This window comes from Mustela nivalis (assembly GCF_964662115.1).
Source record: "Mustela nivalis genome assembly, chromosome: 10".
NCBI lineage: Eukaryota > Metazoa > Chordata > Mammalia > Carnivora > Mustelidae > Mustela > Mustela nivalis.
Window position 1 is genome coordinate 51,094,887 of NC_139029.1, and position 16,971 is coordinate 51,111,857.

A 16,971-nucleotide genomic window follows, 5' to 3' on the forward strand; every position below is an offset into this window, starting at 1 on the left:
CAAATATGTACTGGGCACCTACTTCATGCTCGGCACTGCGAGAGACGTTTATGATTCATCAGTGAACAAAATGGACAAAGATCCCTGCTTTCTTGGAGGAAGAGCTGTGCCTCATCCTGCCAGTGCTGGGGCTCATGACCACGTCTGCCATCTCCAAGGACTTTGATCCTCACCTTCCTACTTCCTGTCATTGGGTGCTCCACTAGCTCCATCCCTCCTGCTTGTAGACACGCTCAGATCCTTCCCTTTAAAAATGATCTCTACACAGTGGTCTTTCGATTACTCTTCCTTCACCTCTGGAGCTTCTGGAATTATTCGGCTCCATGTGCTGTCCTCATTTCTTCATTTCTGTCTCCACCAGATCCACCATAGTTTCTGCCTCTGCTATTCACTTGAAACTGTTCTCGTTAAGATTCATAGACATTTCTCAGTATTGAGGTTGAATAGGTGCTATTCAATCTTTTATCGCTTGGTCTCTTGAAAAGTCTCCACTCTAGATTTCTACCCCACCATTCTTTTTCTGCCTAACTACTCCTTCCCCTTCCTTTTCCTTAATGGCTGGTATCAGTACATGTGTGCATTTGGTTTTTCTCACTTTCTTCTCCTTGTGTGCTCTAGCAGCCCCGGTTACCACTGATCAAGAATGACTTGCAAGCGCCTCTTTTTTAACCCATTTACCCTCAGCACAAAATCTGTGCTTCCACATGATTATTAAGCATTCCATCTCCGTGTTATATAAGTAGTTAGGTTATGAAAGTAGTTCAGTTTCAACATTTCCAAAAGAAAACTGTCTTTTCTCTGTATCTTGCTTTTCTGTGTTCTGACCTGGACTTGCTGGGTGTACAGGTCTGAATCCATCCAGTTGCCTACTTTGCACCAGGGCGCTGTGTTCCCTTGGAGAAGAACACACACCTGGGTGGCTTGATGCCACTACACCTGTGTGACACACATGTATAATTCTGTGTTGTGCATATGGCACCCATTCACCCAAACTAAAATTATCTGAACCAACAACTCTGTTAATCATGATGGGTCTTCCCACCTGCTCCCCAAATCTAGATGTTGAAAATATTAGCAAATCCATTCAATTGCACATCCTAATATCTCTTCAATCCTTGAGGCTTGTCAACATCTTTGTTTACTCAGGATCTCCTCTTTTCTCATCTAGATGATAAAAATAATCACCTGTGTAGTCACCACTATAACTCATCTTCTGTAGGACCTTCAGAGTGATCTTTTCCATCCTCAAGTTAGATCATGTCATTCTTGCTTAATATTCTTTAATGCCTGCATAAGTTCAGGTTTCTTTGCACGGCGTGCTGGGCCCTTCGTGATTGAATGTCAGTGACAATGAGAAATCTTAAATGCTTCTTGATAAAAAGGCATTTGCATTACTTGGATTCTTGTATGTAGTTTTTTATCAAGTTTTCTGGGATATAAAAACAATCATAAATAGGTACTGAAACTTATCAAAATATTTCTTTAACTATTGAGATAATCATGTGATTTCTTCCTAAATTCATTCATGTGCTGAATCACTCTGATTTCCTAACATTAAACCATCCTTCTGTTATAAGCTCTAATTGATAACATTTTTCCAATGCATTGTTTGATTTGACTGGATAATATTTCGTTATATGCTCATGTGGTCATAAGTGAAAAATGCTGAAATCATCATTTATTTTGGAATCAAGGGTGACTTATTTTGGAATCAGTGACTTCATTAAATGATTTAACTATTTTTTTTCTCCTTCTCCCCCTTTTCTTTCTATTTCATGAATCAACTCACATAAAATAGGGCTTTCCTGTTCTTTGAAAGTTTGAAAAGTCTCATCCATGAAATCATGTAGACCTAGTCCTGGAGCCCAATATAGAGGGAAATCATTGGTTACTGATTACATTCCTTCTACAGATATTTAGATATTTTAGTTTCATTTTTTTAAAAAAAGATTTTATTTACTTATTTGACAGAGAGAGATCACAAGTAGGTAGAGAGGCAGGCAGAGAGAGAGGGAAGCAGGCTCCCTGCTGAGCAGAGAGCCCAACGCGGGACTTGATCCCAGGACCCTGAGATCATGACATGAGCCGAAGGCAGCAGCTTAACCCACTGAGCCACCCAGGCGCCCCTAGTTTCATTTTTTAAATTTATTTTTCTTTCTATAGCATACTGGCATTTCATTATATTCTATAGATTCATCCACTTTGTCTACATTTTCAAATTTATTGGCACATAGTCATTTATAATATTATTTTAAAAATTTGTTCTGATCCATGCTCCTGAAGTCCTGGGATCGAACCCTGCCTTAGGCTCCCTGCTCAGGTGGGAGCCTGCCTCTTTCTCTCCCTCTACTCTTTCCTCTACTCTCACACTCTCTCAAATAAATAAATAAAATCTTTTAAAAAAATCAAATTGTTCTGTTTACTGTTCTCATTTGTATTGTATATTTATTTGCATTTTCTTTTTTCTCTTTCATAAGTTTTTTTTTTTGTTTTAGAGAGAGAATGAGAACGCACACGAATGGGGGTGTTGCAGAAGGAGAGGAAGAGAGAGAATCTCCAACAGTTTCCACACTGAGCACAGATCCTGAAGCAGGGCTTCATTGATCTCATGACCCCGAGATCATGACCTAAGCCAAAATCAGGAGTTGACACTTAACTGTCTGAGCTACCTAGGTACCCCTTCTTTGATCAGTCTTAGAAAAGATTTCCCTGTTTTGTCTTTTCAAAGAAACAGGTTTTGTTCTGTTATTTCTATCTTTTCCTTATTTCTGCCTTTCTTTTTAAATTTTAATTCCAGTATGGATTACATATGGTGTACGTTTCAGGTATACAATATAGTGATTCAGCAGTTCTATACCTTACTCAGGGCTCCTTATCTTAAGTGTACTCTTAATCCCCTTCATCTATTTCACCCATCCCCCACCAACCTCCCCTCTGGAAACCATCTGTTTGTTCTCTATGGTGAAGAGTCTGTTTCTTAGTTTGTCCCTTTTTGTTGTTGTTGTTAGTTTCATAAATTCCACATGAGAATGAAATCATAGGGTATTTGTCTTTCTCTGATCTATTTCACTTACCAATTACACCCTTTAGATCCATTCATGTTGTTGCAAATGGCAGGATGTAAGTCTTTTTTTTGGCTGCGTAATATTCCTATGTATGTGTATGTATGTATCTCACCTTTTCTTTATCCATTTATCTATCGGTGGACATTGGGGCTGCAGCCCTATCCTGGCTATTGTAAATAATGCTTTACTAAACATAGGGGCGTATGTATTTTTTCAAATTACTGCTTTTGTATTCTTTGAGTAAATAACCCAGTAGAGGAATTACTGGATCATATGGCAATACTATTTTTAATTTCTTGAGGAGCCTCCCTACTGTTTCCCACAGTGTCTGTCTTTATCTTTATAATATCCTTGTTTTCTTCTTTGGGGTTACTCTTTCTCCTTTGTCTTTATTGATATTAATTCTTAGCACCTTTGTTTTCAATCTATATTATTTGTATTTTCTGATTAATTTATTTAAATTAAGTTTCTTTTTAACTGTTATACTTACATATCCTGAATTTTATTTTATTTTGGCTTTTTAAGTTTTTCTTTTAATCCTAGTTAACATATAGTGTTATATTAATTTCGGGTGTACAATAGAGTGATTCAACAACTATACAACATGTCATAAATTTTAAATTATAAATGTTTCAAATTGTTTTATGATTTCCTTTTAAACTTAAAGCTTAATTACTTTTGTTTCCATTTTTCAGTTTATTCCACTGAGAAATTTCAAGAAACTGTTCTTCTGACATAGATTTGTAATTTTATTGCATTGTGGTCAGAGAATCTAATCCCTAATGTTGATTTGGCTGCATTTTGTTGTCGAATGGTTACTTTCTGTGAAAGTGCTATGTAGGCTCAAAAACAATCCAAACTCTGTGTTTGTGGGTTACAAGGTTAAATGTGCATATATGTATGTATAAATATGAGATATAGAACTGGAATGAGACTATTAATTGTGACTCAGATCTTCCATATCTTTGCTTATTTTTTAATTTGATCTTTCAGTGTCTGAGAGGAATATATTAGAAGTTATCATGTATAATTGTTGGATTTTCTTTTTCTCATTCTATTAGTTGTTTCTCCATAGACAGATAGATAGGTATAGGTATTATTATTAGGTATTTGTTTGTAGTCCTATTGATTACCCCTCTGTGTTTTTCTGATGTTACAGTTGCTACTTGAACTTTATTTTCATTTATATTTGCCATCCCTTCATTGCCAATCTTTCTGTCATTGCAGGTATGTGTCTTATAGCTAACATGTCGCTCTAAAACATTTTTAAAAATCTGTCTTTAATTGGTACTTAAACTGTTTAAATATGTAGTTATTATTTTCTTATATCATGTTTTCTTTTAACTATACTTTTAAAAAATATTTTCATTTCCCATCAAACATTGGATAAATAAGAATTTTCTTTGAGTGTGGATTGTCCTGGGGAGCAGGTGGAAGTAGGTAAGCATCTCTGGGACAGGAAAAAGGAAACCCCTCAGGCAGCAAACCCAAATGTGCCTTCCTTAATGTCACCCCCATAAAAGTGAAAATTAAATGGAATTCTGCATTTTCCGTGTGAGGACAACAGTATGAGAACTAAACTGGCTGAGTGCCTACCCCCATTGCAGCAGCAATGTGCTTGATAGCTAAAGGCCAACAAAGGAGAGGTTGTAACGACTGATGGTTGGGTTCTCCCCTGGTCCATTTCATTCGAATTCTTCTCTAGAAAGGCAGGGAGCTGTGTCTTGCACATCTTGGTATTCCTCCCTGGCATCAGTCATACTCATTTACACTAGATACACTAATAAATGTTTGTTAAATGAGGTTTTTAAATTATCTGAGGCCCCTACGATCAGGAAGTGAAGGGTTGAGATTTTGTGGATGAGGGGGGAAAAAAATCCATAGAAAGATAATTACTTAAAAAAAATTTCTTCTACACATTTGACAATAATATGTTTTGACTTTATCCTATTGGTGGTGATTGACCCTACTTTATTTATACACCTAGATCTATCAGTATCCCTTTCTTCCCACTTACTCAATCTTATCTCCATCCTACTTCCTCCTTCCTTACCCCACCTACCACCATACTGGTGTCCACATTTTAACTTTAGGATTGCCTGAAGTATTTTTTTCCCCATGGTACTGGATTTTGTGTGCAAGAATGAAATGAGCTATGCTATTGCATATCTTTATTTGCACATATCATGTAATATTGCATTTACTGTTATCTCACTGTCTCATTTTCAGAGAAGGTATTAATGTAAAAATTTTTGAGAATTTGTGTAGTTGGAAGTATTTTTATTTTTCACATATTTAAATAATAGCTGGATATAAAAATATTAAAAATAGAAATTCAAAGTTCTTCCTTTGGCATTTTGAAAATACTAATTTGTTGCCTTCTCAAATCTAATGTTGATGCTTTGAGGGAGAAGATTGTATTAGTTCATTTCTGTTTCCTTGGAAATACATTCTTTCTCACTGGAAGCTTCTAGCGTTTTCTCTTTGGCTTTGATGTTCTTAAGTTTCAAACCCAAAAATGTGACTATGTGTGTTTTTCCTTATACATCATCTTTGGAACACCATAACCGCTTTCATTCCATGTTCTTTAATTTTTCTTCAACAATGAGAAATTCTCAGCCATTATTTCTTCAAAGCCCCCCTTCTTTTTTCTTCTCTTTCAGGGGCTCCTATTTTATACAGGTTGACAGGTCCAGCCTCTCCATTGCCTTGCTTTTTCTCTTTCGTGTTTCTTATTTCCATGTTTTGTTTGGTTTATTTGCATTTTCCACTTCTTTATCCTTTGCCTTGTCTTCAGAGAGCTTTCTTTGATCTTTCAAGTCTCTGTTTTTCAGCCACACATAATCTACTATTGATCTGTTCAAGCACAGGATAGAGGTTAAGACTGATGCTCTGCATGAGTTTCTTCAGTTTCCTTGTCTATAGAATGGTGATAATAGTACCAGTCCTGTAGAGTTGTTTTGGAGGACTACGTGATACAATCCACATAAAGTGTGTAGAACGATGCCAAGTACGTGGTGAGGGCAGCTTTTTTTCTTTTTTAATGTTTATGTTTTTCATACCCAGTATTTCTAATTAGTTATTCTTTGTAGCTGCTTGTCCTTGATTCCCATTACTAATAAAAAATTTTTAAGGGTGATCTATTATGCCTATTGCTATGTGGTGTTCTTATTATTTCCTAACCATTAATTCTGGCTCATCTCTTTGAGGTGATTTGGTTTGTTACATTTAATGGCTACATTCTCCAGATGTCTAGCTGTGTTCTGTGAAGAGGTATTTCCCTGGGAAGGTTTCAGCTTCCTCGAATGTTAGTGTTTAGAGGTTGGGCAGGGGAGAGCAGAAGCATGTTCATTTTAGCTAGGGTTTAGCAAATTCAGATCAGAGGAGAACCCAGGGCCAGGAACCTTTCCTTTACTATCTGTCCTTGACCACAACCCTTTTCCCACCCAACCAGGCAATAGCTGCACTTTGGAGAAACTTAATTCAGTGGTCCTGTGACATTCCCTGGATTGATGCTGGGGGTTTCTTTCCTTGTGCTGGCCAGAAAAGCCCTCATTACAGTTGCACAAGATAAAAGCCCTTCCCCAAACTGGCGTAGACCCAGACTCCCTCATGCTCCCTGTGGAAGTCTCTACCTCCATGTCTAGACCCCCCCCCCCTTCTCTCTTCAGAGAGTTCTCACAGATTTTGTGTCCGAGTCTTAGATATGTCACCCTCTCCCTCTCAGGTTCACAGTATCTCGGTTTAGAGAGGGATCCCACTCGTATTGTCGGTTTTCCAATTTTTCATGACTAGAAGTTTATGGTATATTATAACTGTATATTAATGTTCTCATCTCTCAGGTTGGTTTTTGAAACTGAAAGCAATTTCATATTTTTAGGTTGCTACCTATACCTCGCATGTGTTTGTGAGTCCAGTTCAGCTTTGTCTCAGAAGATTAAGTTAACGAAGACTTTTTTTTTAAGGATTTATTTATTTGAGACAGATATAGTGAGAGAGCATGAGCAGGGGCAGAGGGAGAGGAAGAAGCAGACTCCCCGCTGAGCAAGGAGCCTGATGTGGGGCTCGATCCAAGGACCCTGGGATTATGACCTGGGCCAAAGGCAGACGCTAAACCATCTGAGCCACCCAGGCGCCCCTAATGAAGACTTTCAGTACAAGAAAAATTTTGTTTGTAAGGCAACCCACATTATTATGCTTTAGATAAACATTATAGTAAGGCTATTCTGTAGTATAAAGTATTCATACTGTGTCAACAAATTCTCTCCCCATTAATAAATTCAGATTCCCTTGGCATTTTTCTACTTGTATTGTGTGATGAGATTTATCTTACTAAATTATCAGTCCTGTTAAAGCCAAATTGTATTTCACAAAGACATTTTGTGAAGATTTTAGTATATGTTGTATGATAGAATATCTTAACATTATAATTAGGAATTGTAGAATATATACAGAAATGTATCATGTAAAGCAATTTGCATTTATCATAAAGATGAGTGAGAACTTCTGGAAGAAAGCCTTTACAATCTCATCTTTTGTCCTTATCCTTGTTCTGATGTTTTCTATTTCTGTATTTATTGAAGATGCACAGTAATCAAAAAGGCTTACTTCCAGAGCCAAATCCTGTACAAATTATGAAAAGTTTAAACAATCCTGCCATGTTACAAGTTCTTCTACAGCCCCAGCTCTGTGGGCGAGCTGTTAAACCAGGTAAGCACACGGGTACAGATTAAATATAGAATGTTGGCATGAAGTCAGCTTGTGCTGTTTTGCGTGAAAAACACATTTAAATGAGTCCAAATATATTTTTCTAGGACTTGTCAGTGAATTTTAATTAATGATCTGAGCTGATATGTTTTCCCTATTTTTGGTAGATACAATCTGCTTATGCGTTTCCTAATTTCCTTTTAGTAAATGTTAAATATTAAAACCAGCTTAGCTCCTAGTTGACAGGAATTTAGAGACCAGATAATTCACACATTTTTGTTGTTATGGATTCTACCAACAAAGGATATGATACTTTTGCATGTAATATTTTTAGCAGAATCACTTTGTTCAAATGTCTTAAAGGTATGTTTCCTCTTCCCTTGTAACTCTTCTGTTGGAAAATTGTTGTACTCTGTAGAAAATGACAAATATTATGGAAGTCTTATCATATTGGTATATGCTAAATACCTACCTATTTAGTATTCTGGTAAGAGCCCAGCTTTTGAAATGCACAACTCTATATACAGAAAATGTATATTTTAGCATTAGGAAGAAGTGGATTTTTATATTCAGTACTAAAGTTTAGAATAAAAAATGTTTCAGTATACTTATTGTTTCAACCCCAGCTGGTCTAACACGGACTGGTGGACTGCAATTTGGTTCTAGCACTAACTACCCAGGGTTAGCAGAGACCCCACAAGTTAAGGACTTAGTCCCCCACAGGTCTGCTCCTGATTCACACACCAGCTACAAGCTCAAGGGGTCCCCAGACCACCTGTATTTCTGACCAGCTTGCCACAGATTTGGGCGCTCAGCTTTGATGATTTGCTAGAACAACTCGTAGAACCCAGGAGAACACCAGACTGATGATTACAGTTTTATTGTAAAGAACACAACTCAGAAATGGCCAAGTGAAGATACTCTTACAGCTAGGTCTAGGAGGGCCCTGAATGCAGAGATTTTACACTCTTTTCCCATGGAATCAGAGCACATTACCCTCCCCGCCCATCTGTGTATTCACCAACCAGGGATCTCCATGGAATTAAATTTGGCATTGTTGGAGTTGCGTTATGTAGCCTTGGTTGGCTGTTACGGAACTGAACCTCCAGTTTCCTTCCTCTTCCTGGAGGTCAGGAGGGCCAGCTGATACCACGTGACCCAATGCCCCAGCCCCCTAATTACAGGGTTGGTATTTCTGGCATTGACCAGCCCCTGTAAGGGTCCACCTCCAGTGACCTCATTAGCATAACAAAGACATACCCATCACTCAGAAAATTCAAAAGATTTAGAATTTTCCTTCCAGACACCAGAGACAAAGACCAGTTAAATTTTTTTATTATACAACAATATTCATAGTATGTATATCCTATAATCATCAATTATTTGTGTCTAAGAAGAGCATTAAAGGTTTTCTGGCTCAGCCTATTACATACTCAGATATCTTTTCTACAGTTTTAATGGTAGAGAGAGATGTTTTTATGTCTTGACCTCTCAAAGCACAAGAAGCTCATTATTTCCCAAGGCAGCCTATTCCCTAGTTGGACGAATTTAATAACTAGGTTTATTTTTTATATTAGATGGTAAACCCTATAATTTTAGTGACTTATTCTGTGCTTCTTCCTCTGAAGATCCACAGCATAAGTCCATTGCTTCTTCTATAAGAAAAGACTTCTAATAATATCTGAAGACCACTATCATGAAAACTTAGTCATTTTTTTGGTTTCCCAGTCTTCTATTCTCCAGGTCAGTGGTCTTTTTGAAATCTATTTTTTGACTATGCAGCACTATCAGTAAATTTTTTTTTATAGATTCTATTTATTTATTTGACAGACAGAAATCACAAGTAGGCAGAGAGGCAGGCAGAAAAAGAGGGGGAAGCAGGCTCCCTGCTGAGCAGAGTCCAATGTGGGGCTCAATCCCAGGACCCTGGGATCATGACCTGAGTCAAAAGCAGAGGCATTAACCCACTGAGCCACCCAGGTGCCCCACTATCAGTAAATTTTGAGCAAAGCTCCAGTGTATACACTATATTTATCGGTTATATGTCATTTACATAAATGTACCTTGTTAACCCTTACATTAAGAAATGATAAAGCTAATGTCTTTATTTAAAGATGAAAGTAAATATGAACAAGAGTTTTAGCATTTTTTTCCTACATCTCATAGACTTCTTTGGAGATTACAGTTCTATATCTGACTTTCCATAACATATCCTAAGAAATGCTCTCTAGTTTCCCCAACTAGTTGTCATCTTGGAGATATTAGCCTCAGTTTTCTGGGTTGTCCAGCAATATGGTGTACACAGACACAAACATATCCTGGGAATGGGTTTTGATCAGCACAGAATGGGGTGAGATTTCCTTCTTATGATCATTATATTTATGTTAATGCAGTCCAAGATTGTATTAGTGTTTGAAGGAAATACAGCATGCTCTTGGGTCTTTTGGCAAGTCCATGCACCTTTGGACTCTCGGCTCTCTTCAGTAATTCCTCTCCCGTATTGTATTTTTGTCTTTTCTTATTGGGTAAGAATATATATTCTCTACTCTGCCTTTCTACTCAGATTGATATGCGGCCATAGAGATCATGCCTATTTTAGTGCAAGTTTCACAGTTGTTTTTTGTAAAGATTTTACTATTAGAGAGAGGGAAAAAGAGAGGATGAGTGGGGTGAGGGGCAAAGGGAGAAGCAGACACCCCGCTGAGCAGGGAGCCTGTTGTAGGGCTTGATCCCGGACTCTGGGATCATGACTGGAACCAAAGGCAGATGCTTAACCCACTGAGTCCCCCCAGACGCCCCTAGTTTCACAATTTTAAATAAGGCTTTCCACTCATACACTAATGGAGAAGTTATTTCACCACGCATGGCTTTTTGTTTGTGTGGTGTGGCAAGGGAGGAGGGCGAAATCTACCTCTGGAACACACGTAGAGCTTCTGGAGGATGTTTGGAGAGTTTCTTGGCGTTCCGGCAAGACGGAGTTTCTTGTTCATCAGTAAGCTCCATCTTTATTTCCTTCGATATGTCCTTTCTCTCTTTTAAAGATTTCTCTCTTTTTTTAAAATTTATTTGACAGAGATCACAAGTAGGCAGAGCAGAAGGTAGAGAAAGAGAGGGAAGCAGGCTCCCTGCTGAGCAGAGAGCCCGATGTGGGACTCGATCCCAGGACCCTGAGATCATGAACTGAGCCCAAGGCACAGGCTTAACCCACTGAGCCCCTATGTCCTTTCTATGTTAGCGCTATCCGCTAACACTTACACTACTTTGACTTCCTCACAGAGGGCTCTGAGCAACCTAAGAATTGTAATTCCTTCTGCTTATATTAAATGTAGTACATATAATATGTTTATATTTATACCCTTGTTTTATTTTTCACATAATACACATAACACATATATTTACTTTATAATTTGTCTCTCCTTCTAGAATGTGAGTTCCATAATTGCAAGGATTTATGTCTTGTTCATCTCATGCACCTAAAGCAGCACTGTTATTTATAATGAAAGAGATATAGTATTTGTTTACAGATTAATCCCCTTCCTCTACATCTCTGTCCCACAACTCACACATACCTGGTTACTCACATGTGGTCTGGTTTGTTAATTCCTAAGGACCCTTGTCTGCCTTTTCAGTCTAATCTGTACCCTTCCATCAGGTTGACTTTTCCCCCCAGGCCCGGTTTGGTTAGGTTATTCTGACCAACTTATCTTTTCTCTTCAGTCCAGACCTTTTAACCATCTTCAAAAATACAATACAGTATAAATATTCTAGACTTCTTTCTTTGTATATATGTGTGTGTATCCATTTTAAGTTTTAAGTAGTGTGCAATTTGTTGTAGTCTAAATTATATTTTTAACAGCTTTATTGAGGCATAATTACATATTAATTGGCACATATTTAGAATATTAAAAAATGGTATGCTTTTGACATGTATAAAATTATAAGTATACATAAATTTTGACATATGTGTATACCCATATGTATATCCACCGAAATCAAAATAATGAACATATTTGTTACTCTTAAAAATTTCCATCTGGCCTTTTGTAATCTACCTCTCCCCCATTCCCAGGAAACTACTGATTTGATTCTTGTCACTATAGCTCGTATTTTCTAGAAATTTCTATAAATCACACAGTATGTACCGTTTGGCTTCTTTTCACTCAGCTCACTGAGATTCATTTACATTGCTGCATGTATCAATAATTTTTATTCTTTTTGATGAGGAGTAGTAGTCCATTCCATAGTTCGCATATTCATTGACTTGCTGATGAACATTTAGGTTATTTCTAGTTTGGGATTATTACAAATAAAATTTCTGTGAACATTGTGTACTAGACTTTATGTAAGCTTATGTTTTTATTTCTTGCCAGTAAATTAGTTGTGGAATGGTTGGGGCATATGGCTGATGAATGTTTAAGCTATAGGAAACTTTGCCAACTGTTTTCCAGAATAGTTAAACCGCTTGGCGTTCTCACCCATCACTGTCTAGGGCTCCAGTGTGTTCAGTCTTCTCACCAACACTTGACATGCTAGTGCTTTAATGTTAGCCTTTCTGTTGGATATATACTGCTATCTTACTGTGATTTTGAGTATTCCTTTTGGCGGATGATTTTGAACATCTTTTAATATGCTAATTAGCCATCTTTCTATCTTTCTGTTATATCTTTTTAAATATATTACACATTTTAAAATTGAGTTAACTTTTTCTTATTCAGTTGTAAATGCCCTTTATTCTGGATGCAAATCTGCTGTTGTATATATGGGTTTGCAAATATTTTTTCACTCCCTAAGATGTCCTTTATTAACAATGTCTTTGGAAGAACAAAACTTATTGTTTTGGCGAAGCCCAGTTTATTATATCTGTTACAATTTGTACATCTTTTGTCAGATTTAAGGAATCTTTGACAAATTTAAGGTCATTAAGATACTCTCTCATATTTGAGAATTTCATAATTTTACCTTTTAAAAATTATTTTTAATTTTACCTTTTGTATTTAGAACTTCGGTTCTATTTGAGTTAATTTTTGTTAATGATGTGAAGAAAAGTTCTAGATTAGTTTTTTTACAGATGTTCCAGCATCATTTGTTAAAAAAGATTACTCTTTTCCTACTGAACTTCCACTTAGGTTCATTATGTATTCATGGCTCTATCTATGGACTCTCCATTCTAATCCACTGATCTAAATGTCTGTCTTTATCCCAATACTGCATTGTCTTGATAAATGTAGCTTTATAAGAAGCCCTAGAATCTGTTAGTGTAAGTCCTCCAACTTTCTTCTTTTTTCAATTTGTTTCAAATTGTTTTTCAATTTGTTTTGTTATTCTATGTCCTTTGTTTTTGTACATAAATTTTAGAACCAGCCTGTCAAATTCTATGAAAAATGTCAGAAATTTGGTTGGGATTGTGTTGAATCTATATACTAATTTGGGAAGAATTGACAGTTTTGAGGCTGAGCCATGCATATGGTGTATTTCTCTATTTGTTTAGGCTTCCTGTAATTTGTTCCACCAATAGCTTGTAGTTTTCAGGGTACAAATATTACACATATTTTGTCTGATTTATCCATCGTATTCTACATTTCATGATGTGATTTTAAATAGTTTTGCTCTTTATTTTTATTTTTTCAAAGATTATTTATTTATTTGACAGAGATCACAAGTAGGCAGAGAGGCAGGCAGAGAGAGAGGAGAAAGCAGGCTCCCTGTTGAGCAGTGAACCTGCTGCGGGGCTCAGTCCCAGGACCCTGGGATCATAGCCTGAGCCAAAGGCAGAGGCTTTAACCCACTGAGCCACCCAGGTGCCCCAGTAGTTTTGCTTTTTAAATCTCAATTTTGAATTTCATGTTGCTAGCATATACAAGTACAATTGATTTTGTGTATATCCTATCTTGCAAACCTAGCTTATTATTTCTTGTAGGCTTTTGCTCTTAGGATTTTCTTTCTGTATAGATAGTCATATAATCCACAAATAAACACAATTTTATTTCTTCCTTTCCAATATCTATGCCTTTTACTTCTTTTTATTATTATTATTTTTAAAGATTTTATTTATTAGAGAGAGAGAGAGAAGGAGCATGAGAGGGGGGAGAGTCAGAGGGAGAAGCAGACTCCCTGCTGAGCAGGAAAGCCCTAGGTAGAACTCAATCCCAGGACTCCAGGATCATGACCTGAGCCAAAGGCAGTCACTTAACCAACTGAGCCACCCAGGTGCCCTGCCTTTAATTTCTTTTTTTTTTTGTCTTACTGCAATAGACAGAAATTCCAGCATAATTTGTGCATTGAACTGGTAAGAGTGGACATCTCTGCTTTGTTTCCGACCTTAGAGAGCATTCATTCTTTTATTAGGTCAGCTATAGTTTTTTTCACAGATTTTCTTTTTCTAGCTGGGAACTTTGCCTTCTGTTTCTATATTGCAGAGAAATTTTGTTGTGATAATTGCTGGAATGTATACAGTGATTTTCTCCATTAACTGAGATGATCATATGTATTTTTTGTTTTTGTTTGGTCTGTTAGCATGATGAATTACATTGTTTTTTCAATGTTAAACCAACCTTTTATTCGTAGGATATATTATTATATATTATAGTTCTTTGTATATATTGTTGATTGATAGTACTGTTCAAGCCTTCTTGAGAAGGGGAGGTTGGGGCGCCATGGGAGATTAGCCAAGAGCTAAGGATAAGGGCAGAGGATGTGAGACTGTAGACATTTTCAAAGTGTTTTGATTTCAGTGGTGGTGGTTTTAAACTGGGAAATGCTGTATTCATTAATAACTGTGAAAAAATATTAATGTTTTGTAACAAAATACAGTGACTAACTGAAAAAAGAGAGGAGGTGGTGTTGATATCTCTAACCATAACTGTGGATTTGTCTACTTTGTCAGTTCTAGAAATTTTTGCCTTACATATTTTAAAGCTTTGTTATTTGAAGCACATTTAAGACTGTTGTATCCTCTTGATGAATTGACCCCTTTATCATTATGAAATGCCATCTTTAATCCTCTTTGTTAATAAATGGTCTGTCTTTATAAACAACTAGTGCTAATGACCTAATCTTCCTACCACCAATCATGAAATGGACTCATTCTAAAGAAAGCAATTTCTAATGGTCATTTTTCCAAAGATGAAATAGGCTGGTTTAGCAAGTAGTAAAACTTGAAAAAAGTACTTTTGAAAACATGGGATAAACTTGTAGAGATGATATATATTACATATATAATATCTAAATATTTTTGATCATTGGATTAAATACTTTTTTTTAAAGGCACTAATATTTTAACCCTCCCTCCTTTTTTCCTCAAAATAGGACAACGCAATTCTTTTTTTTTTTTTAAGTAAGCTCTATGGGTGCCTGGGTAGCTTAGTGGATTGGGTGGCTGCCTGCAGCTCAGGTCATGATCCCAGGGTCCTGGCATCAAGACCTGCCTCAGACTCAGACTCCCCGCTCAGCAGGGATCCTGCTTTTCCCTGTCTCTCTGCTGCTCCCCCTGCTTGCCCTCTCTCTCAAATAAATAAATAAAATCTTTAGCAACAACAACAACAAAAAGTAAGCTCTACACCCACCATGGGGCATGAATTCACAACGCAGAGATAAAGAGTTGCATGAGTCACATGTTCCACCAACTGGGCCAGCCAGGGGACCTGAAATTAAATGCTTTTTGAAGTGCTTTCTATGCCTGACCATTTCCAGTTGATTTATAGTAATTAGATGAAATTACTTCATAAATTTTCTATCTCATGGCCCTTTTTGTCTATATACTATTTATTCTGAAAACATCCCCTTGCCTTTAAAAAAAAAAGATTGATTTATTTATTTGAGAGAGGGAGAGAGTGTGCATACGTGGGGAGGACCAGAGCAGGGCTGGATGTGGTTTCAGACTGTAGAGATGATATATATTATTTAAGTAATATATATCAGTCTGAGCTTCAGTCTGAGCTGAAGCCAAGAGTTAGATGCTTAAATGACGGAGCCATGCTCTGGAGACATCTCTTTTGATACATACTCTGGTATTTGTGCTCAGGCAAACCTGATGAAAAAAAAGGAAATTGTGGCCACCATTTATTCTTTCTATCTACTATGATGCTCATATTTCTTTTTATTATGTAAATATTTTTTCTGTGCATATATTCTCTTCTTGAATGGATTGTAGGCTTTTTAAAGGAAAAGTCTGTATCTTGCCCTTCCTTCCCCCACCCTGCCAGAGTAATACCCAAACACCTAATAAAAATACTGAGCAAATAACACGAGTTCAGTAAGAATTATACTCACTAAAAGATGGAATTAGTTTTATTGGTCTAAGAGCTAGAGAAAAGAAAGGCTAGGTTTGGTGTTTTATTATGATGATAGAAGGTGTTGGAATTTTAAATAAAACTCTAGGTTTGAGTCACAAGGAAGGGACCTCACCAAGTTTTTGTGCAATGACAAGGTCAGTTTATCACTGAACTTTGGATGAATTTGTTAAGTTTAAAAAAAATACTATTGGCCCCTTTTGGAGTTTGTTTCTGTCTTATCCTAAAGTTAAATTTTTACTTTTCTTTTCTTAAAGCAGTTCTCGGAACACCTCACAGCTTGCCCCATCTGATGAACCCATCCATCTCCTCCGCGTTTTTGCATTTGAATAAAGCACATCAGGTATATAAATAACATTGAGTACTGCAACTCGGAGTGACTCATTTGTTTGTTCCCAAAGTTTAAAATTCTCCTGAAGTTAAACAGGTATTTTGTTTTTTAAACAAATCCTTAGTAATAACTATAGCTACCTGAAAACATACTGAGTACCTGAGATCAAATTAAGCTGGTCAAAGCAGTGTAGTTCTACCTATTGGTTTCTAGGCATTGATTTCTGGGCATTGATTAAAGGGGATTAAGGGAAGGAGGTGTGTTTTGTGGTATATTTTTGTAGAAATAAGTGGTTAAAAACAAGACTTCTGCTTAACTCCAAGTATTACAGAAAGAAAGAAAAAAATAAGTGAACGTAAACTCTTAATTCTTAAAATTTAATCTATATACAAATAATTCATGTAAGAATAAAAAATAACTCTCTAACCTTTTTCAGATTCGTATTTTAGGACGCATTTGTATATACAAATGTACTCATGACAGTCAGGTACTGCTGAAGGCTGTGTCTGTGTAGGAGCCTGCTTACAAGTCCAGCCGAATCCCTAATGGAGGCTTGGTGGCGGTGGAGTAAATGAGCATC

General features: G+C 36.7%; 1 protein-coding gene across 2 annotated transcripts in view; it reads left to right on the plus strand.

The window, feature by feature from the left end:
* The window catches only part of RAVER2 (ribonucleoprotein, PTB binding 2), a 91,448-nt gene that overhangs the window by 32,643 nt on the left and 41,834 nt on the right, over positions 1-16,971 (plus strand). The window contains exons 5-6 of one of the 2 annotated variants that reach the window (XM_082687843.1): positions 7,649-7,775; positions 16,321-16,403. In XM_082687843.1, the coding sequence (XP_082543969.1) occupies positions 7,649-7,775; positions 16,321-16,403 (210 nt within the window). Of the gene's footprint in view, positions 1-7,648; positions 7,776-16,317; positions 16,404-16,971 lie in introns of both variants that reach the window. The other variant, XM_082687842.1, reaches the window with a different exon arrangement.